At 41.2% G+C, this 26,161-nt stretch overlaps 1 protein-coding gene across 1 annotated transcript in view; it reads right to left on the reverse strand.

The window, feature by feature from the left end:
• PTPRG (protein tyrosine phosphatase receptor type G) overlaps positions 1-26,161 on the reverse strand; it is a 395,342-nt gene that overhangs the window by 36,093 nt on the left and 333,088 nt on the right. Inside the window, exon 14 of the mRNA XM_033071407.2 lies at positions 6,771-6,862. Coding sequence (XP_032927298.1) covers positions 6,771-6,862 — 92 coding nt within the window. The remainder of the gene's footprint in view (positions 1-6,770; positions 6,863-26,161) is intronic.

Genomic DNA, 26,161 nt, shown 5'->3' on the forward strand with positions numbered 1-26,161 from the left:
CTAGAGAAAAGCTTAGACATAACTATATAAACCTACAGACTGAGCATTCATTCCAAAATGCACATACTCAAAAGGGCTTGGAACTTCACATGCTGCTCAAATTTTGGCACAGATTGAATTTGAAATTTTTGAGCAGACAGAAATAGCCAGCCCTTGCCCTAAGTCACACAAATACTGCACTCTACGAGTAATTCCACACGTAAAACAGGGTGGTGCCCAGCTTTCCTCAAACCATTTTAGACTTAATGCAGTTGAATTATACACATTTATATTGTCAGAGCCTTTAATTCTGCATTAATACTGGCTTTCCTTGCATAACTATTTAAAATAAGAATGCAACTGAAGCCATTGTATTTCAACTGGAATGATTAATTTTTCTGACTGATTGCATTTACTTGATGTATGAAAAATTGCCAGAAATAGAACAGTTTTATTTGTATAAAATTAGTATCAATTAATTTATCATAAAGCAAAGTCATTAGAAAAGCCTTAGTATTGGGAAGGTGTCTGCCTTCTGTGGAGGTTGTATCTATACTATAAAGACTTTGCAAAAGGTTTCATTCTAGGACATCAAAATACCTGCTGAAGATCTCTTAAGGGTGGCATCCTCCTGAAGTCACTGACCTCAATAATTAAGACAAATTATAAATTAAAATGAATTAAGATGAATAAGAAATCATTAAGAGTTGATCACTGGGGGCACTATTCCTCGCTAATGCTCACTTTTTTGTAATCATGTGTTTACAAAGTACTATTTTTTATAAAAACCATCTTTCAAAGTGAAAAGGCATGGAAAACACTTTGAACACATTTGAAAGTCCTGGGAAGATGGGCACACTGAAAGAAAAAGAGGAGTCCTTTCAGCAAGATAATTGCTATCTATTTGTTATAATCAAGTCAAATGAACACAAGGGCAGGCTTCTGATAAAGGGAAGACATATGAAAAAGCAGAATATGAAAAACCACCTGTGTAATTCTGTAACTACATTCATCTCTCTTGCTTCAAGACTTAATCTACTACAATGCTATTAGCCATGTGTCAGTCAGGAATATAAAGATGTTAATGATAAAATTTTATACATGTCAAAATAAGAGCTCACTTTAAATCTGCTTGTACAAAGATTAGGTTATCATTAATTATAAATGTAATAGCAATACACTTCTTCCCTTTAAGCAAAAAGACAATTTCAGTCCAAGAGAATGAAATAATGTGAATTTTCCCTTAGTCCAGACATTAAATATGATCTTATTTGGTATTGCCAGCTAAGGAACACAATTTTAATCTCACACATTTCCATCCTCAGGTCCCAGTCCTGCCATCAATTACACGCAAGTTTTACATTTGAGCACATGAAGATCCAACTCCAGGGCTCTGCCTCCCAGTGTGACAGCTCTCAGAAAAGGATCTACCTGCATTTCACATGGCCACCACAAAAACACATTCTTTTGTGTTGTAGCCAGCCCCTGAAGCCTCCACCAGAACAACAACTAGATATCATACCACAAATTCTACAGTGTACTACTGCAGGAGCAGGGTTGGTACCACAGAAAAAGGAAAGTGGATGTTCCCTAAAATACCTTGATATGTTCTGGGCTTTGGAGGACGGCTGTGTTTGCCATATTGCGTTCATGAATTTAATTGAAGCTGAAGATAGGTACAATTCACAATATGGTGCTGGAACATAAATCCACAGGGAGCAGAGAGCAGAAATAAAGCCTTAAACAGCTGAAGAGCACCACCTCTGTGCTCAGTGAAGAGCTTCATGCCCTTGAGAAAGAAGCCCTGGGCTGCAGTTAGCGCAGTTCCTGTACCCCACAAGGCTCACTGTGCTCGTGCACTGTCACTGTCACAGACACAGACGTGTCCTGGGCTCTGCTCTGGGCTCTGGGAATGCAACTTGAGACAGCCACACCTTAGCAGAAAACACTGAAATACCAAGCCTGTGCTGAGAACCTGCAGTTTCCTTGTCAAATGAGATACTCATTACTGTCTCTTAACAGAAACTGTTTGTCAAGGGGTGCATGCTACCAGAACACAGCAGCTGAGCCTGTAAATAACACATCAAGTCTGACCACTGACATTTGTCAGGGAAGGTTCAAGGCACTATTCAAGTTATTGAAGAGCTAAGAATTAATAAGATGGAGTCATGATGGAAATCCTTGAAACCATGAAGAGACAGAGGGAAATGAAAGAGGGTCATGGATGCCCTGACCTTCACACCCTGGTGAGTGTGAGGTGGCCAAAGCTCCTTTTCATTGATATTCCTCTACTTCCTGGACTTGTGCACTCATACTGAGACATTCTTGAAGAACCATGAGTGTTTCTTCATCAGATTCTGCCACTAGTTTTAAAAAATACATTATTAATAAACTCCATGACTAGCTAAAAAAATTAATTTACTGTCATTTAAACCTAAAACTGGTCTGACAACTGGGAAATGTTTCTTAAGTCTTGTAGTCTAGACACAGCTGAAATGATTGGCACCACCTCTGAGAAATTTTACTTATGCTGAAAATATAAGATGTGAAATACTTCTGGAAAATATGCTAAATGAATCAGCTGTATTGGCCAGCAGTTTGGTTCTTTATGATCTGTGCTTCTCTGGACTGTGTTCAAAAATACACAGAGTTTTAAGCTTTCCCATCAGGTCAAGCCTCAAGTTCCTCTGAATTGATCTCACCTCAAGTCCTACTGACATAAGTGCCACAGCATCCATTGTGCCCATGGCCTGAACAAGGAACCAGTGAAATTACAGCAAGATCCAGAACAATGCTCCACCCAAGAGCAGGAGAACTCTGACACAAAGGAGAGGAGGTTAGAAGTGTTTTTATTCATTTCACTGTTTGGTACCATCTAAGTTGCACAGAGCTGCAGTTTTGCACTGCTGTCAGGGACCAGGTCTTGCTAAGAGAAGAAAGGAGAAGCGCTAAGGGATGCATTTTGGCTTCATGGTTGCAAAACACACAGGTCTGCAGCTGTGGTGCTGCTGTTGTTACTTTTCTGACTCTACTGAAAAGGATCAAGTTCAGAAAGATCCAGAAATCAGTCAGATACTGACCCAGCAATAGAGAAGACCAAACAAACAGAAGCAGGAGCAGCTTTGCTGACCGAGATTCTGCCAAAAGCAAATGTTTTAGAGGCAGGCAAAAATGATGTGCATGTGTCCAAAATTACCTAAGCGTGGAGACAAAGAGAGAAGATGGAGAAAATAATTTTGTTGGGTGGAATGGCAGGGGAGTTTTCAGAAATCTGCCATTGATTACAGATGCATAACTGTTAGGTGCAAGGACTGTATGAGTTGAGATTCATACCTCAGATGTAATATCCAGTGGGTGACTCAGATAATGATAACTCCTTTGTCCTGTGTTTCTCTAGATCAATCAGTGCAGATAATTATGAATAATGATAATGATTTGTATCTCAGAGAGAATTTGCACAGATAGGCACACACCTATGGGTGATGTGGCTTCCTGCACAATAATTAAGGATGTAGCCAAGGGAAGTGAAATATAAAATGGATAAAATGATTCCTCTGCAGAAGATTTTTTAGATGTCACACCTGAAAAGTTGCACTGTGTGCCTATAGCAGGTAGCTGGCAGTCTGATTTAGTCCTCATAGACCTGAGAAAACAGAGGGTTTGCATAAACAAGAGCAGGATGTTGAGCAGAAATAAACACAGGCACTCCTTTAAATGTGCCAGCACATCATGAGGCAGAGCAGGGGCACAGAAACACCAGGGCTCTTCTGAAACCTCGAGCTGTGTCAGGACCTTGCTGTGCCTGGCTCCCAGGCATGGCAGAGCCAACCCAGACCCACTCAGTTCCCTCTGCCCAGAAGCTCACTGTGTGCTGAGATGGGTCTTGGCAAACCTGCAGAACATCCTCAGCCACGCTGCTCTAAATTGCCATCAACGTGGCTGCTTGCTCTCAGCCAAGAGTGGAAGTCGGACCACAGAACTGTAGGAGGCAGAGGCACAGTCCCACAGGGATCTAGTCAAATTCCTCTTGTAAAGATGGGGTTTCACAGTCTAACAAGGCTGCTTTAAAAAACTTGTTTCTGTAAAAATGCCACTTACATTTTGCTTCTAGTATCAACATGGCAAGTAAGACTTTCTCACACCCTGCGGCAGCTTCCAGAGGAAAAGTTCAGAGGCTTATCATTTCACCAGTTGCCATCAGTTTAAAGGAGAATTTTGTCATTTCATGTTCTTAAGGCATTTCAGTGGGCTGCCTATGTGGGAGCAGCAGCTGACGTCAGGGAAGACTGTCATCTAGCAACAGGTATATGGGGGAGAGCAGCTCACTTCTACATCTCCAAACAAGGAAAATGCCTCGGAGAGCTTCAAGATCTTTCAAGGCAGTATCTCCTATATTTGGAAAAAGCCAACATAGCTGGATTTTTTCTCAGCTAACTTAAGCCTCATGGCTGAAAGTATCCATGTAGTAACTATTATCCCTGTACTGGTCATAGGTAATACAGACAGAGGGAGGCACTTACAGAGGGTGATTTGGCTTTTGGTGGCCTAGTGTCAAAATCTTCAAATTCAACAGTTCCTTGTCTTTTAAGATTTTCTGGGCATGATTCAGCTTCAGATTAAGGCTCCTGCATTGGATATCTGCATGCAGGTATCCCTCTGAGTCCATTATACCCACAAAAATGTGGTCATTAGATTGGGAATTCGAGGGTTGGATTCACTTTTGCAACCAACTAGAGGAAGCTTCTTTCTAAGGCCCAGCTCTTGATGTGCTTTGTCTCATCAGCAATCCTTGCAGATTTTTAACTACAAAGCTGCTCAAGGTGTCCTGCAGCATTTGCTCAGGGGATGCCTTAATCTGCAGTGCCCCTTATCAGGGGTGAGCAGCTCTTTCTCAGCATCACTGAGTCTGAGCACACCACAGGGAGCACTGCAGTGACAGTAGCATCATGTTCCTCAAAAAGCTGCTGCAGTCTCACAACCTGGCTTACTCTAGTCAGGGGAAATGTCCCCAAAAGACAATGTTCTGTTCCCAGTCACTTTTCTGCTATGTGTCAGAATGGCTCCTGGAGAAACACTGATGTACATGCTGCCCTGAGAGTACTGGCTGCCTGCACAGTTTTAATGAACTTCTTCAGTCTGCACTACAATTCATAAGAATGCAACTCCAGTCTTAATGGACTGACCATCAAAACATCTCTGTGCAACAAGGAAGAACCACTGTCTCAACAGCACACACTGCAGCATGAGAAGATGGAGCTTTCTGCTGGTTTCTTTTATCTAAGAAAAGAATTGGCTCAATTACAGAAAAATACTACACATTGGCCAAAGAGGTTTCTGTCTGAAGGGAGAATTTGTCTCCTCACAGTGCCTTGTAGACATAATTCCTGGGTTTATGCTGTGCCAGAGTCCAAGCTCCCCACAAGCTCCAGGGAGGGATCACACGAGAGCAGGCATGGTGGGGCCATTGGAACTGACTGCCACAAGCAGTCCTCATGGGCATTTGTTCCTCTTGGATTCAGAGTAGAAAGAGTGGAGTTCTCCACCTATTTAAGTACTTCTGTGAAAACTAATCATTGGTGGTCTAAGATTAAAACCTGCCACCTCCTTTACCCTGAAGGAGAAGGATGACTTCTTGCTAAGGACATCAGGTGGCCAGGACATGCATTTTACTCTCCAACAGAAAGGAGAGGGGACAATAGCACATTTTCTTTATTTTCAGTGTTACAGCATCAGACTGCAAGGCAAACTGCCTAGCTGTTTCAGCAGGAATGTAATAGCTGACCTTTTCTTCTAGTTCCCATGGGTACTTTGAAAGACTCTTTCTAGAAATAAGTCACACATGTCTACTGAATAAAATCAAGGAAAATATAACTGGACACTTTCACTTTGCTAGGAAGCAAGTTTCTTCAGTATCTCAGAAAAGACTCTGAACGGTTTTTTTTTTTGTAAAATGAGCCTAATTAGCTACAGATTGAATCCCAGATCAATGATGCAGATACAGAATCTGACAAGGAAACTTAAAACACCTCCAAGAAACAAGTACAAGCCTTTGACAGACTGAGGTCAATATAACATTTTTGGTATCTTAATTCTGCCTGTGAGACTGACCATCATCAAACAAGGCAGTGGCTGCAAAGGCCACGGTAACACCAAGCTGCTCTCTGTCATCACAGCTTCAAGGCAGCTGCATTCTGCACTTAATAATTCCCAGGGGAAATGCCTCATGAACAGAGAATAGCACTAAACTCTGCTTCCAGCATCACTCTCAGTATAGCTGAGAGGAGAATTTGACCTTTGGTAACTTTATTAATACCGAATTAACAGATAGCTTTGGGTTTTACTTTGAGATTGTTTGCTTATCCCTGTGTCTCACTGTCCTTTCTGAGAGCCCCAGATTCCACCTCTACACACGGTGAAAGTGGGGGCAAGGCCCCCAGTCTTGATAGAGCAGTGGAGCTGAATATCCCTCCTCTGCAACCTGCCCTGATGGAGCAGCTGCTTTCACCCTGGATGCAACGTCTCAGTGTTTTCAAGACTTGTTACTCATGTTTTTGACATTTTGCAAAGGTTATTCTGAAATTTCTATTAAAACGAAGTGGGAGAGGTGTCTACGGAAAAATACAGCATTGGCACTCAGAGCCCCATTACAAAGCACATTAAATTAAATGAAGCAGCACCAATACAACAAATTTCTACCAAAACCCCATGATTTATCACAAGCACAACTTTCTCTTCTTTATGCAATTAATCCAGACTCCAAGCAGTACAAACACAGATTAAGCCAGTCTTACCTGGAATAGGTATAATGGGAATACTTTCATTGGGGACCACACGGGGGGAGCTGCTGTCCTCCACATAGAAATGAGCAGTTTGAAAACACTTTCTGTTAAAGAGAAAAGAAAAATAAATAGATTCATGGTGTGAAAAACTGCTGTCTGAAAAAAACTTTTGCATATGTTCTGTTTCTCCATTTCTGTTCCATACTTTCAGACCTTATAATTTTACAACACTGATACACAAAAACCTATGTTTGTTTTCTACAATTAAAATCCTTATTCCAGACTCTGGTGTGCTCTAATTCACTGACATCTGACATCCACCCATTATAAATGCCTAACATTATTGCTAGCTACTATTGAATATGAAATTATAATCATAAAAGTTAGTGGCTGCAAAACAGGTTTCAAATACATCATTCAGAAAGGAACTCTGCACACAAGAAATACATTCAGCATACAATTCAAGCCCAAATCCACCTAAGACACTCAATTTCCAGGGAAAATACACTTATTATAAAAGTTTCTGCTGTGTAACAACCACCAGTAATACAGCATCTGTAACTGCTGCATATCATGATGTTCTGCTACAAAAGTTTTCCTTCAAACATTAAGGATTTTTGTTTGTTTGCTTTTTAACACTAATGCCATATAACCTTCATCCCATCTTCCTCCTGTAAACTTGTATTACACATACTGGTACACAAAAATCCAATAGACACTTCCCTTGGGCCCCAGGACTCCTCTCTAAAAAGGCCTACAATGAAGAGCAGAACTGAAATCCACCTGACTCTTTTTTACCTGTATTTAATGCAAAGCAGAGAGCACAAGCTGGTCATCACAGAAAAGGTACTCAGCAGAATAACATCAAGAGATCCGGGGAGACTCTGCATGGTGATGTTAACTGAGGCAGGGTTTTCCAACGCCAGCGTCACTGCTCATTGCTGACTTAATGAGCTGCTTGAGGCTGGAACTGAATATTTAATGAGTCTTGCTTGGTGTGAGCAGCTATTGTGGCAGGAGAAGGGTCTGCTCTCATCGGTCGAGGCGCTAAACAATAGCTCTCCAGTGCAGAAAGATCCCCCTCGCTGCCGCCCTTCAACTGCTTCTCAACACCTGGGCAAAGTTTGTGGGGGACTGGTGGACTGTGCCTTTGCCAAGTTGCAGGTTCCCTTGCTCAAACATATCTGCACATGTGGCTTCCAAGCTGCTGCCTGGCAGTTCCTGCAGTTTGCTGCTCTGCAACTCAGGCTTTGTGCTCTCCATGCAGTGCCCATCGTCAGAGCAAAGTCATTTGTGCTCCCTTTGTCTCCTATATCCAGACATGCCAGGGAGAAAAAAGTCACTGAAAACCAAAGCACTTTCTTAGGTGAAACCAGGATCTAAAATTATCACAGGTGCTTGCTTTCCAAGAATATGTACTTTCTGGTGCACAGGCACAGTGCTTTGTAACTCAAGCACAAGCTATGGAAGCACAAGTACAACTTAAGACAATACAGAAGAAGGAGAGAGTGGATTTCACAGCATGGAGTCACTGTCTGGGAGCAGCTTTCTATTTTCAGGCATGATGGCTTGCATTCTGCTGAAGTTATACATTTAGTGAGTATACTTTTGTTAAGAAACACCATAAGGTGAATTCACACATGAGGATGCAAGATGTGCAGTAGTCTCACAGCATTTAAAAACATGGGTTGAACTCCCCCCGCCTCACCACTTGCTCCCTGTTCTCATTTTTTTTTTGGCAGCCTTTATTTTGGACAATGCACACCCTGGGGGCACGCAGCAGAATAAATCAGTCACACATAAAGAAGAAACTATGAATATGAAACAGGCAAAATGTTCCTGATTTTGATGTATTTGGGCCTCTTTCCCTTGAGTCAATACTACGGAAATCCTTGAATGGCTTCTCCTGGTAATGAAAGCCTTAAAAAGGTGTTTGATAAAAAGACAGACCTTTATGCAGGGATTTAAAGGATTTTTATAAGCTGATGATATTGAAGAAAAGCAATTTTTTTTTGTTAATTTGTTATTTTATACTCTCAGAGGCTCTGAAAGGCCGGCATTATGGTTTTTATACACAGTCATAAGATGGCTTTTTCTTAATAGCCTCAAAACATGTAAATGTGTCAGATAATCACACTGTGCAATATTTTAAGGCCCATGATGGCAATAGCTGAATACCCAGCCCAGTGCAACTCTGCTGAGCACAATGTTGAATTAGCAATGTATTAAATTAATATTTCACATAGCAAAGTTTGCTACAATCATTAATGTAATTAAAAATTCTGCATTTTAGTCCTGGAAGACTTTCTGCAGCTGTTTTGCAAAGGCTGACACCTTAAACTTTGACTAAAGGTTTTCTCAAGTCACAAACATAACACTCTTGTCTAATGTACACATGCAATGCAGCACTTTCATTACTTAACAATACTGGATACTGGCACGTTAGGTGAAGACATCTCTCAAACTTTTTTTATTTCCTCCACTCGTTCATAATAGCTGTAAATATTCTAAGGTTAGCCTCTACAGCTGAGCTTACTGCACATAGGACATTGCATCCCTGTCCTGGTGATCCCTTCTGTGTTTCACATCTTTAAAATATTTTTATGGGTTTAACAAATTCACTGAATGAATTTTCCAGCAAGTTCTGCTTTACTGGGTCTATTTCCCACTCTGGCATCTTTCCTCTGCGCAGCTCCAGGAGCGAACACATCTCAGGGTGCCAGGCAGATGACACCAGTTTGGATAATGTCCATTCTTCCTGAGTAGGGGAACACCTGGCCCCAAGTAGAGCCTTCTGGAAACTCATGGCTGGTCTGTAGTAATAAATGCTGATAGCTGCTACTGAGAGGCATTTCAGACAATTCAGTATCTGCCTCCTCCTCCAGTTTAAGATGCTCCTTTCTATCCCTTGGCATTTCCCCTCCTCATTACCTTTTCCTCCAGATACAAACCTTAAGTGGCAGCAGTTGCTAAGGCTACAAGAGGCTGCAGTATATCTGAGTGTGTATATGGGGAGGGCAGGATAAAGGAAAAGGATGAGAGCAGGAAATTGCTTGTTTCGAGCCACTGGAGAGGGAAGAGAGGGGACAGAGGGGAGTGGATGCAGGGCCAGACAAGGTGCAAATCTACACCTATTTTCACATGAGCACTTCAGTCTGTAACTTTTAACTCCAGTGCAGGTGTTTGCATATCTGTGCCCATTTGCTCAGGAAATCAACACTATCAGCAGAAAAAAATAACAGGCCTTTTTTCCTAATAGAAGCAGTCCATAGTAAATGTGCTACTGGGATTTGTCATGGCATAAATGATTATTAAAATCTTAATAACTGAAACACTAATTTTAGAATAATTATTGTATTTCTGCAGCACTGGTTGAGAAAAACAAATCACAACCTTGATTCACTTCTAAAATATTTTGGGGAGCCATAGTTTTTCTGTGGCATACCAAAGAGTCTGTTGTCTCTGAAATATGCCCGTGAGCAGTGAAGCACACCATTTTCTCTAGCCCCATATGTTTTTGTGGCTGCTTTCCCTGGGGTACAATAACTGTGTGAGATTGTGGTGATCAGACACATAGTTGTCACATATGGACCCAAATGCAGAAGTAAAACACTGCAAGATTAGCATCTCCCCAGAGAAGCAGCAGAGGCAGGGTCTGGAATGCAAAGACAATATGAGGGAGAACATCCCTCTGCCCAGAATTTTTTTGCAGAGATATTGTCTGTGAGTTAGTAAAGCAAACTAACAGGATACAAAGTCCAGAGCAGCAGCACCTTATTACTGAGAGGAAAGCATAAAAGTATGCCAAAAGATGGTCCTGATTAGCTGGGTTAAATGCTTGTTCCATCTCTGCTGAGCAAAATACCAGATTAGCTTCTGTATAAGAAGAGATGCCTTGTGAGATTTTGACACTACAAACAGATTTCCTTGGTTATTAGTTAGTAAAGCTCAAGCAGCTTCTCCTTTATACTCCTCTGAAAGCAAGAGGAAGAACTAGCTCACATAACGGTCTGAAAGTATGGATGCCTTTTATTTTTGTGTAGAAGGTGGTGCCTCAGTGTTAATACTGCCTCCAATGCAAATACAGCTCGGCCCCAGACAATGGGAGAGCTGGGAATTGCTCCGAGGGCACTGCCTGCCCTTTACTCCTCAGTACTGGCTCTAGTACAGGCAGCATCCCCTGATCTGTGATGACAGGCAGGATCTGTGAGCTCTGGAGCAGCCAGGGCAAGGAGAGGAGGAGCCAGGATTATGGTGAGGAACAAGTGATTGCCTCTGCAGTGGATGGTTTGAACCACCAGGGCAGTGGCTGAACACAGGAAAAACCAAAGGGGAATGTTTCACATTCTGGGGACACCCAAGAGCCATGCCCTGCCTCATGCTGAAGCAACCAGCACATTCACTGCTCCTTGTTCTCTTGTCCTTCTTCCAGGTGCTGATGTTGGCTGGAGAAGTGTGTATTCCCTCTCCAAGGCCAGCCAGATTTGTGTTATTTTGTGCTAGCATCTAGGACCTCTAGGCTCTCTTCCTGGGTCATTACCTGCTAAAGCACGAACAACTCAGGGGCAGATGGTTTGAAAGAGTCCTGCAGCCCTATTCACTATGGCAAGAGCAGGGTAAATCTTGTCCTTCAGGCACCCTTCCTCCAGAAACAGCCTCCCACAGCCAGAACCTCTGCAGAATATATATTTGTTAACAAAGAGGTCATTAGTCCCTGCAGCCATCCTACTTTTACACACAATTTTTAGCTGGTGGGAAGAACAGGAAAGATGGAGTAAGAGTCAGACTAGGATCTGTAAGGGACCCCTAAAACAGGCTGCACAGGACATGGCTTAGTCTTTACCAAATGCAACCTGGATACAGGCATTCATTCCCCATGCTCCTCCATCACGGGGGTGTCTGCAACTAACTCCTAAACAAGGATGTAAAGACAGGAAACAATCCCTTTCACTACCTCTGTACATTCATTCTCACTTTCAATAGAAGAAAAGCTGCTTCAGATTCCCATTGAACTGTTTTGCATGTTTTTCAGGAGACACAATTAAGATTGGTTTCTGCTGGCACCAAAACCAGAGTATGTATGCAGTCAAGTGTACTAGTAACACATGGCTCTGCACTTTAAACTAGCTTCACTATTCCTTGGCAAGCATTTGTCACTGTCAGAATTGGCAATGACTCCTCAGAAAAGAGCACAGACTTCAGAACAACAGAAGTGCTGCAAATCATGACCATGTCACCAGCAGAGCAGTGGATGGGAGCCTGGACAACAGCTGTCTGCAGTCTGCACTGCTCTAGCTGGGGTCATCAGTCACTGATTTTTATGAGCAATAAAACTGACTCAAGCGTTAAAAAGAAAAAGAGGAGAGAGAACCACACGAAAAAAGAGCTGATCTTATGAATATGAATAAGTGACCAGCATGGAGCAGTGATATTACATTCATTCTATCAGAGAGGCATCTGAGTTTTTTACTATTTTTGGCCAGAAAATGGCTTATATTGCCCTAATTTTCTACAGTTATTTTCCTTCACAGGTCTTAATACTTAATGACCAGAATTCAAAAGCCAAGTTCTAAAAGAACCTGTGCCATGCTGGAGCAGTAAGGCACTGAATGCTGACTGAACTGGAGCTGCTGGAGGATGTACAAAGCAGGAATGCATAAAACCCTGGAGAATAAAGAAAAGATGAAAAAGGAGGAAAATTTCCCTTCGGTAAAGCTGATTTTCCAGCAGATTCCTCCTGAAGCCCATTTGCCTTCTCCCCACAAAGCAGTTTCTGCCTGAAATATACTTGAGCAGTGTTAAGCATCACACTGATATGGTACCTGGAGAGGTCTGGATGGTGATGGGTGGGTTTTGGAAGTGCATGGCACAAGCCTTTGGCATGTTATCCTAGACAGAACAGTAAAAAGCAGACTGTCTCTTCAGGGGACTTCCTCTGGGCAAGGAGAAGTGCTTTTTCAACATTAGGGAGTTCACCCACACAGATCCACAAAAGTCTCCAAATGTTAATCACCTGTCCAACCACAATATTCTGGGAAATCACAGGGAAATAAAGACAGGGAAAAGGCTGGGAAATAGCAGATGGAAAGAAAAAAAAAAAAAAAAAAAAAGGAAGCTAGACCAAACTTTGAGACAGTATTTGTGCTGAAGAATGCACCACAAGTAAAATCGTCCAGACAAAAACTAATCTGCAAACAAGACCAGGGATTTCTGACACAAAATGACAGCTAATTTAATATTTATGGCCTAAATTTGCCAGCTGACTACACAGCTCTCCACAAAATTAAAAATCCTCTTCTCCCAATCCTCCGAGAGCCTCTCCTGCCCAAGGCCGACACCCATTTATACCACATCCAGTACTGAACTCAAGCATTATGTGAGGCATAATGATTTTTAGAAGGGTATTCAAATAATTAAACAGTTAAGAAATGACAACACCCCCAGATGGGCTGCCTTCATGTCCTCCCCCTTCATCAGATGCGTGACCAGAGAGCACCCAGGTGGCCAGTGCAGAAATGCACTTAGAATTCTCTTTAATTGCAAATCATGTGGATAAGTCTTAGTTTAACTCAGCACAAACGTTTTCCACGCTTCCTTGTCCCATCATCCTGGTGCCCCTGGAGAACAGTGAAGGCAATAGCAAATCCTTATTTGTGATGACACTTGGCCCTGTGACACTTGGTAGCTAATTACTCTCCTGGTGACCTCTGGCAGGGCCAGAGGCACCAAACCTTCCGCTCCTGCTTTAATCAATATTCACAACAGCTGCTTTGGATACACTCAGCAATTTTACAGATAACTGAATGGGTTTACTCATCAGTATTTTCTACTGCAAGAGAACAAGCTCCTTGGTTATATGTATTACCACTCAGAACGTTAATGTCTTCAGGTAAAAATAGGGTAGACATACCTCTAGGTGGTATCTTAAAGTGGTTTAAAATTAGGCATAGTGCTAAAAACCAAAGGAAAGCCTCAGCATATTCATTTTCTTCTCCCTAAGTCAAGTATCTATGTAATGCAACATTCATAACAAAGGCTAGAAAATTACAGAGGAAGACAAAGACATGCCTTTTCCAATCAGATAATACCTCAGGCACTTCCTATAAAATGTGTTCTTCCAATGCCCAAAACATCATGTAATATTAAAAAGGAGCCTTAAAACTTTCGCACAAAAGAAAGCTGGATTTAAGCGAGTGAAGAGCTGTTCCATAATCACAAGAGCCACAGCAATCAACGAAGATTGCCTCTCACTAGAGAGGAGCTTTTAGTAGCACCTCCAAGATCTCAAAATTTGGCATGCTTGATATTATCATTTCAGGACATGAATTCCCTTTGGGATGGTGAATCTTAGGAAATGAGTGAATAGAAACAGGGTCACAGACGGGGACGTTAAAATGCAGGTGTTTTTAAATGCAAAATGTAATTCCTATGGATTGGACACAGTGTTATAAGAAACCCAAAATGGAGATAATCCAACCTAGGAGAGGACAACAGAAACAGAGACAGCAGTCTTTCCCTGCAATATTCACATAAATGTCCCTAATTACTCTCAAAACAAAAGAGCTCTCCTGCTGCCTTTACAAAAAATATTATTTTCTTCCTCCAAATGGGACATCAGGACATTCAATTGACAGATATTTTAGTTATCCCAAGGCTCAGCCTAAAATCTAACACATTGTAAAAATTTAAGCACAGCTTGTTCCTCAGTTTTGATGTCCCTGCCCATCTTCAGGCAGAAATGCCAGTTTGTTAAATATAATGAAATACTCAGTGGGAAGCTTCATCTTTCTCAACACATGTGTCCACGTGCACCTGGACTAAAGCTGCATGGGAGAACTAGGAAGAATTCCCAACACTGCTGGACATAATTCATGTTTAGCTTAACTGGGGCCAAGATAAATATTAAAAGAGTAATTATTTCCTTTCGCTCTTAATCATAGACTATTTGGAGGGTGGGCTTTTTTCACTGGTCACTTCAACAAGAAATAGCTGCTTAAAAAATTTCATGGTCTCTCTATTAGCTCTGTTTAAAACACAATTAGAAATAGCATTACACCTTTGGAAGCACAGCACAAAGGAAAAGAAAAGAGCAGCTGGCACCAAAGCAGAGGAGCAAATAATTTAGTACCTTGTAGATAATAGGAACACTGAAAATACACTACTTAGTGCTGGTGCTCTAACAGGGCTACGTCCATCACCTCATCATGCTAATATAGACAGACTGGGTGGCAGCCAGCTGGTCCTTCCTCCCCACCCATCTCGCTGAAAGCAAAGATTTGTAACCCTCTCAATAATACACCTGGACAGAAATCTTGAGGATCATTAATCTCGCTATCAATCAACCCATTTGGAGATTTGCTTCTTGCAGTCACTGATGCTAATCAGAGCCTGAGTCGAGAGCTCTGGGGAAGCCTGGAGTGCGCATCTGAGGAATTGCTTTAATGAGTTTCTTGCATTCAAAGGTTAACAAATGTGACGAGGAAACACAAACATTGGGGCAATACACTGCCAAGCACTGAACCAGACCACTGAGAGTTACCATGCTGTGTACTGTGCTGCAGTATGAGGAATACATCCCTACCTCACTCTGGAAAGACACCCGAGTGAGACCCAGGGACCTCTCTCTGATGCCAGGGAGACAAGCAAGTACTGAGAGCTTGGACTGCTCTAGCACTCCTTGTCTGCTGGGCTTCCTACCATGGGCACAGCTGTGCACTAACAGAGCTGTGCTGAACAGCAGCATTAGCTGAAGTGGTTTCTGGTTAAATCAGGCAGCCAGCGTGGTGTGAACATCCCCACTGGGCTCCCTTCACCAGCCACTACAGACCCACATCAATTAACGTATCACAATGGAAAGTCCCCACATCAGAGGGACACTTTCAGTAGCATCTGCCTTAATCTACTGTGTTTTCTGTCAGAATGTTTCTACAAAATAAATAGAATCACCACCAACAACATAAACAAATCCTAAGATAATTAAACTACAAGAAAAATCTTATTACTATAAAAAATTAGACAGTAGCATGAAGCATTGTCTTAGGTTAAAATGTAAGATGCAACCAAAAGTATGTATCCTATCACCATCTCCATAAGCCTTAAAACCAGGCGGGGCAGTGTTCTTTACCTCTTACATGCCTCATCCCTGATAACTCCCTCAGGGGATATCTTCTGTTAATGGGTCATCAAGACCTTACTGAATTACTCAAAAAATTACATCACCCATTGTAAAATGCACCACTCAGCGGGAGGAACCAAGCATTCCTACCTGGAATAATGTGAGGTTTGGAACAGCATGAGCAGGACTACCTCCTGGATTCCCAGAGGACAAGAGCTACATAACCACCACTGGATCTTCAGAGGAAGACCAGACCCTTCTACAGGATCACCACTTCAACAGAATCACATCTATCATCCAACAGGACTGCAGCCACCATTCCATGGGACTGCTACCACCACCCTGACCAACAGGGTGTCAGGTTCAATCCTGACTCTGTCAGTTTAAGACAGTGCTTTCTGCTTTTAATTTTCCTTGGAAATTGTAGTTCTGACTTGGAAAGTCTCACTGGTTTGCCTTTGAATGAGGACAAGCATACAGAGGCATCATAAAGAAACAAAAACAATGTATGTTTTAAACTACCATTTCCACAGACCAAATAAGCCCTAAGAAAAATTCTAGAAATATTATAAGCAATTAACAGGTAGAATAGACTATACCATGAGGTAGAGGGCACTGGAAGCATGACCCTGACAGTGCACGAAATAAAGAGAGGAAGAGTTCCCTTTTCTAAACATTTATTAAGAAAAAGACATCTTGAAAGTTTCAAACTATAACCCATTCAAAACTTCTTGAATTTTAGTACCAAGGAAATACATATTTATTACACAAAAAGGATTCAAAGTATGAGGCATATCAGAAAAGTTACCGCAATGTCTATTAGCAGGCTTCTAATTACATAGAAGAGCCAAGAATTGAAAGATCATAAAGTAACAGACATAGAAGAGATTTTCCATTTAAAAAATCAGCTGAAATTATTTTGAAAATTAGACACAGAAAACTGGAAACTGGTTTCATACTCATGACAAATTCTTTTGCACTAAGCACACACTCAGGCAAATAAAACATTACTCTCCTGTTGTCTTGATCACTGTGTAGAAACAGCTACTAATCATATGAGCAGAACATTTTGATTCAAGACAAAAGTTCATTGCAGATAATTAAAACAGGAGAAATTCACTCAGGAGAAATTAACCTGTGTTAATTATTAGAGTCCTTAACATCAGATACAGTTAGTTTAATACATTTTCTACTTATGGACTGTTCTCTTTATTTGCACTACCTCTAAAGCTTAAACCTATCTTTTACTAAATTCTTGATAACCCTTCAGTATTGCTAAATGTGGGACTGGGGGAAAGGAGAAAAAAAAAGCCCACAAAAAACTGCAGTTCACATCTTAGGAAAAATGCGTTTCTTAATGTGTGAAGAAATGTGCCTGGATGCACGAGGCACTTGCTCAGAAGCAGATATGTAATTAAACACAAGCTCTTGGTTCTGCATTTCCTTTTACTGAAGCTCATGAAGGGCTGTGGCTGCTCTGGCAGACACAGTGTCCTGGAGGAATGTAGATGTCTGTCCCAGGTGAGCTGTTCAGCCCTGGCACCTCTAGCAATCCACATCCATTTTCCTCCTGCTGTATTCATGCATTTCATTTCCATGTCCTGATGTGATCTTTGGTGATGCTCTGGTTGCCATCAGACTGTGAGCTTGGGAGAAGAAAAGACAGGAGCCATCACCACGGCCTGCCAGACACATCCAGGTGTGCAGCAAAGGGAGATTCCAGTGGGGACTGATGTCCTGCTGTTAGACCCACCCCAAATATTTTCATCTCTGCTCATATCTGGGAAATGTAGTAACAAGTTCCTGCTTTATTCTAGTGCTTTAATTCAAGGGCTTTTGTGAGCTAAAAATGTTAAAAATGCAGACTAAACAGCAGAGTATTTTGCCACTATTTCTGGTAGTTTTGTCCCAGACATTTGGTTTCAGATCTGTGATTTCCTGTCGAGAACACACAAGTGTGAAACACTTGTTGATCCGTTTATTCATTTGCCTCCTGGCTGATCGTAGCCATTTTGACAGAATGGATAAATTGACTTGCTCCTTGCTGGTTTTTTTTTTGTTTTATTTTTTTTCCCACATGCTTCTCTGTCAGCCTGGAAGCACTGCCCTGGCTATCACTCCTACACCCTCACTTTACATTCTGCACCCTCCTTTTAGAGGCTGCTAAGCCAATTTCACACAATACCCAGGTTGTCTGAAATGCCACAAACAAACTCTTGCTATAGCAGCTTCTGCAACTCCATCTGCCAGATGAAAACAATACATAATATTTAGAGAAATTATTTTTGAACAATTCGAACTCAATGAATACTTTGCATCACTCTTTATAACACAAACACAAGATATATCTGACAACTGCACTTGGTCTCTTGAGACAGGACTTAGCCATTTATCTACAAAATATCTCAGCAAACCTTCTGTTTTTCCAGATCACAAACTAACACTGCAATTTGGAAAGTGGACAACTCTTGATGATCCTCATTGAGGAAATGGCAAAGGTAACAGCTTCAAATGATCAAGCAGAAGCCTGTAACATCAGCAGAAGATTTTCAGTGCAAAGTAATTTCAGCAGGCTAACAAATGAGTCTCTTTTCTCTGATAGATGTGTAGTGGGACAGTGCATTAATTGATGTGTCCTTTACTGCAAAACATGCTGTCTCCCTCCAGAGAGGGAGGACTGCAGCACTGGGATGCAGCATCGTCAGGAAAAGGCTGAATAATGCAAACTTGGCACCAACACATAGTAGCTAAATGTTGATTCATGGAAATTATGAGACATTTAAGAGGACAGGTCCCAGGTTCCAAATTATGCTCCACTCTTGTATTGCCCCTGTGTGATTATAGCAAGTTTGCATAGAATTTGCTGGTCCCTCTTCTAATTGGATTCCTGCAAAAGGCATTTTACTGTCCCACAAGCTTATCACTTTATATCCTGCTTTAACTCCAAACCAATTAATATTAAATTCCATTTATTATAAAAGCATTTGTTTCTACCCACACAATGCTATCAGCAGCCATCTCATTAATATTTATTTCCCAAAATGGCCCACTGATGTTAAGATCTCAGATACAACTAGTAACTTCAAAAGGGGAAAATATGTGAAGCCAAGAAGGTCAAGACAGAACATGAGTTGTGACAGAAAGCATCCAACCCATATGTATTTAACCCATTCTTTGCAGAAAGCTCAGTAAATACAAGAAAGTTGGTGGAGAGCAATGACAATAAAATATAATATATATAATATATATAATCCAGCCACCAGAACAAAGTAAAGAGTGAGGTTGCCAATATATCTTTCTCTGGGATGGGAAGTTACTGTATTTGGCACACTGAGGGAAAAAATTCTGGGAAGAGGATGGAAGGGGAATACTTATCCCCTGCCTCATTTCCCCAAAGAGGTGAGCTGCCTGCTTTCCAGGTTTATAAAATACAAACAAAACCCAAATTAGGAAATTGAGAACTGTGGATAACCTTAAACCCTAGGCTAAGGTTGAAGTCTCTTTTCCTCAGAATCCTCTTCTGTGCTGATCACACAGGAAATTAGCACAGCCTGTCCCAGTTTACAGTGCAGCAGCCCCACTGGACTCAACACTCACAGTCCAGGGAGTGAAGGAGGAGAGGGCTGCAGATGGGTTTAAGTGTTTCAAAAATGCTGGTGTAAAGCTCAGGGACTCCCTTGTAGCATAAGGCAGCATTGGTAAGGAAAGAGAGGATCCAAGTGCAAGCTCAGACCCTACAGACAGCACTGCAGCTCACTAACACACTCACTAACACAAAGAATTTTCATTGCCCCATGGGCCCAGCTGCAGCTTGGGTTATTCCAAAGGTTGGTGAAATGGGATCATTTTTCCTATGCCCAGCTGTTTCTCCTGCAGAAAAATCCTGGGTGAGATTACACAGCCAGACACAGGGAGATGCTGAGCATGTGAATCAAATGCAGTGATCTCTTCTGCTCTCTTATTCTCTGCACTTGGAATAAAACTAAGCTGCAGGGACAACAGGTCTCTTTCTAGTAGTCTCCACCTGTACCTTTAAGCCATATGACAGGGAACTTGTTCTCTGTAGCTCTGTGGCTGACAAAACCACACATTGAACTCTCACCTTCTGCTATCACAAAGACCTCAACTAATTCCCTGCAGCACATCAGCACTGCTTTTGAAAAGGTCCAGACTCTGCAAAAAAACAGATGGAAACTATACTTATGGGCTTTTAAAGATGTCAAGGATTTCCTCACAGAGATCCCAATATAAATCTTTCTTCTTCCCATCAACCTTTTTATTAATGAGAGTACACACTGCAACTCCCAATGTGGCACCACTGAGTGCTCACCCCATCAGCATAAAACCTTCCAAAATTATCACATTGGGTTTGCCACTGGGATAACAATGCTTTTATACCTAAAATCAAAAGATGAATTGACATGGCCTTGGCAAATCAATATGCAACAGCACACACCTAACTCCAATACTATTTCACTGCCCCTTTACTTCCCACAGATTCTTCCCACGTTCACAACAGGGTATGGCTCAGAAAACCAGAGAAAGGAGAAAGGACTCCTGTTGTACTGCTGTCACCTTTGTGCTTTGCTGTCAGGGCTCTCTTTCCAGATTTTGAAGCACAAGCATATTTTGGAAGCACAGTAAAGCCAAAGCCACAGGCTCTGGCTCTGACACCCAAATACAGTTCAGACAGTACAGAGCCCATCTAGGTCAGGTCCCCCCATCCTGGTCTCCACCATCATGTTATATGGAACAGAAAATTCCTCACCACCCATTTCTTTAAGCTGTTTGTGCAAGGACCTGAGTCAAATTATTCCCTCAAAGAACTGAACTGGCATTTTTGCCATCAAGACTGTGGAGCAGTTGTGAAGTGCCCAACCATTTCTGAAGAGCCATCAGGGATGTGGTGCCAGCTCCTTATCCACAGATGACAATCATTACCATAAGCAGAAGAAAAAGGCTTCTGCCCTCCTGACTGCAGCCAAGTGCTCCACAGGACTTGGCTTTGCAGTGATAAATGTCACGTTTACAATGGGTTTTGCAACATGAAAGTCCATAATTTGCTTTCCAGGGACCTGTGCTTGATTATCAGGAGAGTCAGAAGCATCCACTGAAGGCTAATGAATAGAATTAACACATCATTTAAACAGGGAGTAATATGTATGCAAATGAGAAAAAGTTAAAAATAAGAGTTCAAGCCATAATTTCAGAAAACGTAGACTGCATCCTTATGAAATATGGATGTTTCAATTCACCTCATATCTTTACATCTATGTTAACTGCTTTGCATGTGAACAATAGGATGCATCAAGCCCATTTTGATTTTTATATTTGAACTTGGACTTATAAAATTGATTATATTGAAACATGAATAATATATATGCTAATTAAAAACTGCATTTAATGCTATAAATAAAGACAAAGACCAACACAGGCTAATTTCCATTTGAACATTTCCTAATTACTACATTTTCCTTTAGAAAGCAGAAACTTTATTTCCATAGTCTCAGGAAAAAGAAGACATTCTTTTCTTTGCTCAAATTATATAAAAAAATCCTTTCATCTCTTTTATTCTTTAAGATTGATCTCCACAGAGATCAATTGTGCTTTGCCTAGGCAGAGTCAGTATTAAATAGCACCCAAGTCAAACTATGATGATTTGTGCATGTAAATGGTGTGCTTTAATTATTAAACACTATTATTTTTTTTCTAATAAGGAATTGCTGCTAATAAGCATAAAGCTTATGAACCCCTCCATACCATAAACATGTTCAGAATAACTGTAGCAGATCTAAACCAAGTAAATGTCCTTGGTGCTTGATAAGCTGTTCATCATTCTCTCCCTTCCCCTCCAGGCCCCCAAAAATAGAACAAGGACACAGGACAATTGTACAGTTGTAGGGAGACAAGGTATTAGCAGAAAACATGATTTCAATCTTCTGTCCTGCAAGACCTACAGAAAAGCTTGCTGAAAAATAAACAGGTTGCAGGAAAAGCCCTTTTAAGTTAGAAAGCTTGTTTCTACCTAAAAGTGAGGAAAGTGGCGAAAACCAGTTCATTCATACGAGTACAAAGCATGCAGTGATATCAAGGCCAGGAGAATCTTTTTTTTTTTGCTGTTGTCTAAATGTTGGATGAAGTCCAGATTCAGCCTTAACTGACTAAACCAGCATTTGCAGTTTGCTCTTCTGAGCCTGCAAAGCAAAGCCATTCACTCCCTGACTGAAAGAGCACACTGAATGCTTCAAAAATAAGGAGCTGTATGAATGGACAGGGACTTTACATTGTGGTACATTTATGTCCCAAGCTTTTATTAAAAGTAAAACAAAGCCCAACAAAGCAAATTGAAATTACAAGGCAGGTTTGAGGACTGCCTCCTCCTAGCTTTCACTTCATATCTGCATAACCAGTTGCTGCTAATGATAAACACTGAAATTTAGGAAGCTTTTAAGACATTGGAGAGACATCATTTTGAATGATGATGTAGTTCCTACAAAATGTGAGGAATTTTACCAGCACTCACTGGAAACTTTCTGATGGTGGCTAAAAAATGGCTGTGGACAGTGATTCACTGTGCAGAAATCCATCTATTTAACTGATGATTTTTTCAGAAACATAAAACAGTTTTGAACCTTCAGGGAATAGAACATTTGTCATTAATAAGAACTGTTTTGATTTTTAAAAAAACATTAGCAATATTTTTACAATTCAAATTTGGATTATTTACACTATTTTATAAATGTCAATTTGTAGGACATTTCAAAAAGGTTTTATTCTTTCTTGGAAAAGCCAGGATTTCCAAAGCATGGAACAACCCACCAATCAAGACTCAGGCATGCCGCCTACGCCTGTTTCAGCTTAAAACTTGGAACACAAATGGATTTTAACCTGTAAGTCAATAGAGTCAAACTCATGCTGTTCATAGCAATAGAGGAACTGTTTTCTTTTAAACCAACCAACTCAGCATTCTACAATAAACTGAATGAATTCATGTGTTTGCAACATTTGTAATAGCAGCACAACGTGTTGTGCATTCCAAGGCCTCGTTTTTCCCCTAAATTGCACAGGTTTTGAGAACAGTAAAATGAAGTTCACCCCTGCTTGTTATTGTTTTACTAGTTTGCTGATTCCCAGTATTTATCCAAGCAGCTAAGGTTGCTGAATTGATTTAATATTCTTACCCTATAATTTTACACTCAGACTACATCCTGCTGTGAAATAGCTGGTGCTAATGTTAGTCCAAATGCTGCCATGGGACTTAGGACAGGATAGGGCCTTTCAATAGCTATATTTTATGGCTACAAGGAGAGAGAAAAAATATAATTTATCTGGTTGCTGTGGTTAATTCACAGTTTCACAGCAGAGGTATACTGTTCCCTCAGGGTACATCTAGCTGTATTATAGGATATTTCATTCACAGTTTGTCTGAGACATCGCTCTAGCTCTGAACCTATCAGTTTATGAGAGTGAATCTATTCCAGAGATACCTGTACACACTTTAACACATACTCTTACATACTAAGAATATTACAGAAAAGAAATAATCAACAGATCAATTGACAATGAGTATGCAAATGGTTTCTTTGAGGTGGAAAGGGGAGTAGAAAAAGAGTGCATCAATTTCTTAATAGAGTCTTCATAAAGTGGTATAATTTCACAAAAAGCATTTGTGAAGTTTGTTTCTCTTTTAAAATAACTCACAGCTTTAAAAGTCAGAGTTCAACAATTTTAAAGCTGTATAAATTTCCTCTAAAGTAATTTACAACAGACCCAGCAGATGAGTAAGAAATGCCAGTGGTACCTGGCATCCTCTATCCCTGTAGTTATGAGAAAACTCACACACCTCATGGTATATTATTTCTCAGCACTCAAAAACCTGTTCTTAATGGAGTTAAAAATATTTTGATATTTAAAAAATATGCATATTTAAAAACTCATGCATTGCAAACTATTAAGCCAGTCACTGCACAGATAAAATCTTGCTCTTTTTTTTCCAGACCTCACCATTACAACAGCACTAGGGAAAGCATTTCCAGAGAAAAAAATGTCTGCAATTAATCCATTTAATTAGTTCCACAGAGACAAAACAGTAAGATCGATTGCAGCTGTGCAGATTCCTCCTTGCCTGACCTCAGCTGCCCTTGCCCGTTCTCCTTTGCACTCGCTGCAGAAGAAGGTATTTTTGGAAATGTTGGGGAAATTCTGCTACACCTCTACACAAAGCACTGAGGAGGGGTGTCAACAGCAGTTTTCCATCTTGCTGCCAAATCCTTTGCATAAGCTTCACCCCCTTAGGATGGCCTGTGGGCAAAGTACAGCATGAATGTCTTAGCTCTTAGAGGACACATCATACAGCAAATTAAAAATAAAAATTATTCTTTTTGTGTTTTGGACTTTTCAAGGTCACCAACATGATATTTTGAATTCTAGTCTTCCCCACCCAAAGCAGGTATTGTCCTGTTCAGGATTGTATGCTTGACATTATCTTTCAAAATAAAGGTGATGCACATGTAGGCTCCCACTGAGTTCAGTGGCCACATCCATAAAAGTGCCTGCAGAAAGATGTTCACACAGCTGACCCACATGCTACAGTTTAAGAGTGACAGGCAGGCTTCTAGCCTGTGATTTCCAGGGCAATTTATCCCACTGCACCATGCCTCCTCTTTTCTCAGGCTTCCATGTGTGCTTTAAAGCTGGCCCTGCAGAACTGTGGAGAACAGCCCTGGAAGCTCCTGAGAGGGATCAGACTCCTGTGGTGCTCCTCACTGCAGCTGCTTAACCTTGTCTGAAACCTAGAAATGATGGCAATTCTACAGACCACCACTTTATTGTCTTTCCTACCATGAAGCTGTTTCTAATTTCCAACCAAAATTGTCCCCCTCACAATGGGGGCAGAAGATCACGGATTCCTTGCAGACCCCTTTCATGTACTTGAGCACTTCCTTCCCCTGTCTGCTAACAGCCCTGCCTGCCCCTCCTAACACAACAATATTCCTTGCAGAAAAGGTGAATCACATAAAAATCCCCAGAGTCCTCTCTTATTTACAGCTGGAGATACATCAGCCTGCTATAGAAGTGTATTTGTTTTTTATTTACAGGACAGCTGAGAGGAGAACACTGATTCATGAAATTCAGACGAAGGCTGGCCATGTGGGACACAGGAAGAAGCTGGCTTCAAATATCTGGCAAAAAGAAATTTGATTCTGCAATTACATACTCCTGAGAACCCACTTAAGATGATACAAGTTCCTCAGTCATGTGGATTCAAATTTACAACAGCAAAATCTGCTGTAGCTGGTAGAAGTTATTCAGGAATCACTGTGTTAACACCAATGGGATGGCTCAGGTCTAAACTTAAGCAAAATACAGACAGCCCAATTTCCTTGAAATGAGACATTCCTGGAATGTAAAATAGCTGGTGCTATTGCAATGTGCTTATTGATTTTGGTCCTGATGCTCTATAATTAGAATTAAAACTACTATTTTTTGAGCTTGGTCAATATCCTCATACCTCTGGAAATCACCAGTGATCTGCATCTAAGCTTGGCAAATACCTCTTTCCTTTCTGAAGACAAAATATGTTGACTTGTAAAGCAGTAGGTCACTACTGGCCTCACCAGCAAGGAAATGGAATCTTGTAGAATTCTGTTTTGTGGCAAAAAATTAAACCTAGTGTTAATTAAAAAAGAGTAACAGTAACAGGCATATAATGAGAGAACATGCCCCTTTCCACAGTCAAGCTCTTAACAGATCATTCAACATACTTAAAAAGCAACTTTCCATCTGCAAATCTGTCTCTCTCTCAGTTTTGTCTAATGAGCCTGAGTAAGTCTGTTCAAAAGCCCAAATGGGCATCTAGGGGCCAGTTCAGCAGCAGGGGCTGTGTTACTATAACAACTGACAAGTCCCCTGAGTCATGAAAGGCCCTAAAGGAGCCATTGGGGAAACAGTTACGGAACAAGAAGTTGGGAAGGGATGGTTGCAGGTGCAGGTCCTGGGATGCTCTGCCTCATCCCTTCCCACATGGAGCCAGCCCCGTGTCCAGCAGCCTTGGGATCAGCTGGGCTCAGCTCCCCTGCAGGAGGATACAACAAAACCCCTGAGCCAACACTGTGAAGTGTAGCAATGACACACTCCAGTTCAGTCTTGGGCTCTCCCTGTGGGCTCTGCCCCTTGCCCCAGGCTGTGTCCTGCTGCGAGAAAGAGCACAGATGATGCCAGGGAAGTTTTCATATTGATTTTCCTCATAAAAGAAGAATGATGAGCACTGAAAGTACCAACAGCCAGA

The sequence above is a fragment of the Catharus ustulatus genome, chromosome 13 (genome assembly GCF_009819885.2).
Source record: "Catharus ustulatus isolate bCatUst1 chromosome 13, bCatUst1.pri.v2, whole genome shotgun sequence".
In the NCBI taxonomy this organism is placed as follows: domain Eukaryota; kingdom Metazoa; phylum Chordata; class Aves; order Passeriformes; family Turdidae; genus Catharus; species Catharus ustulatus.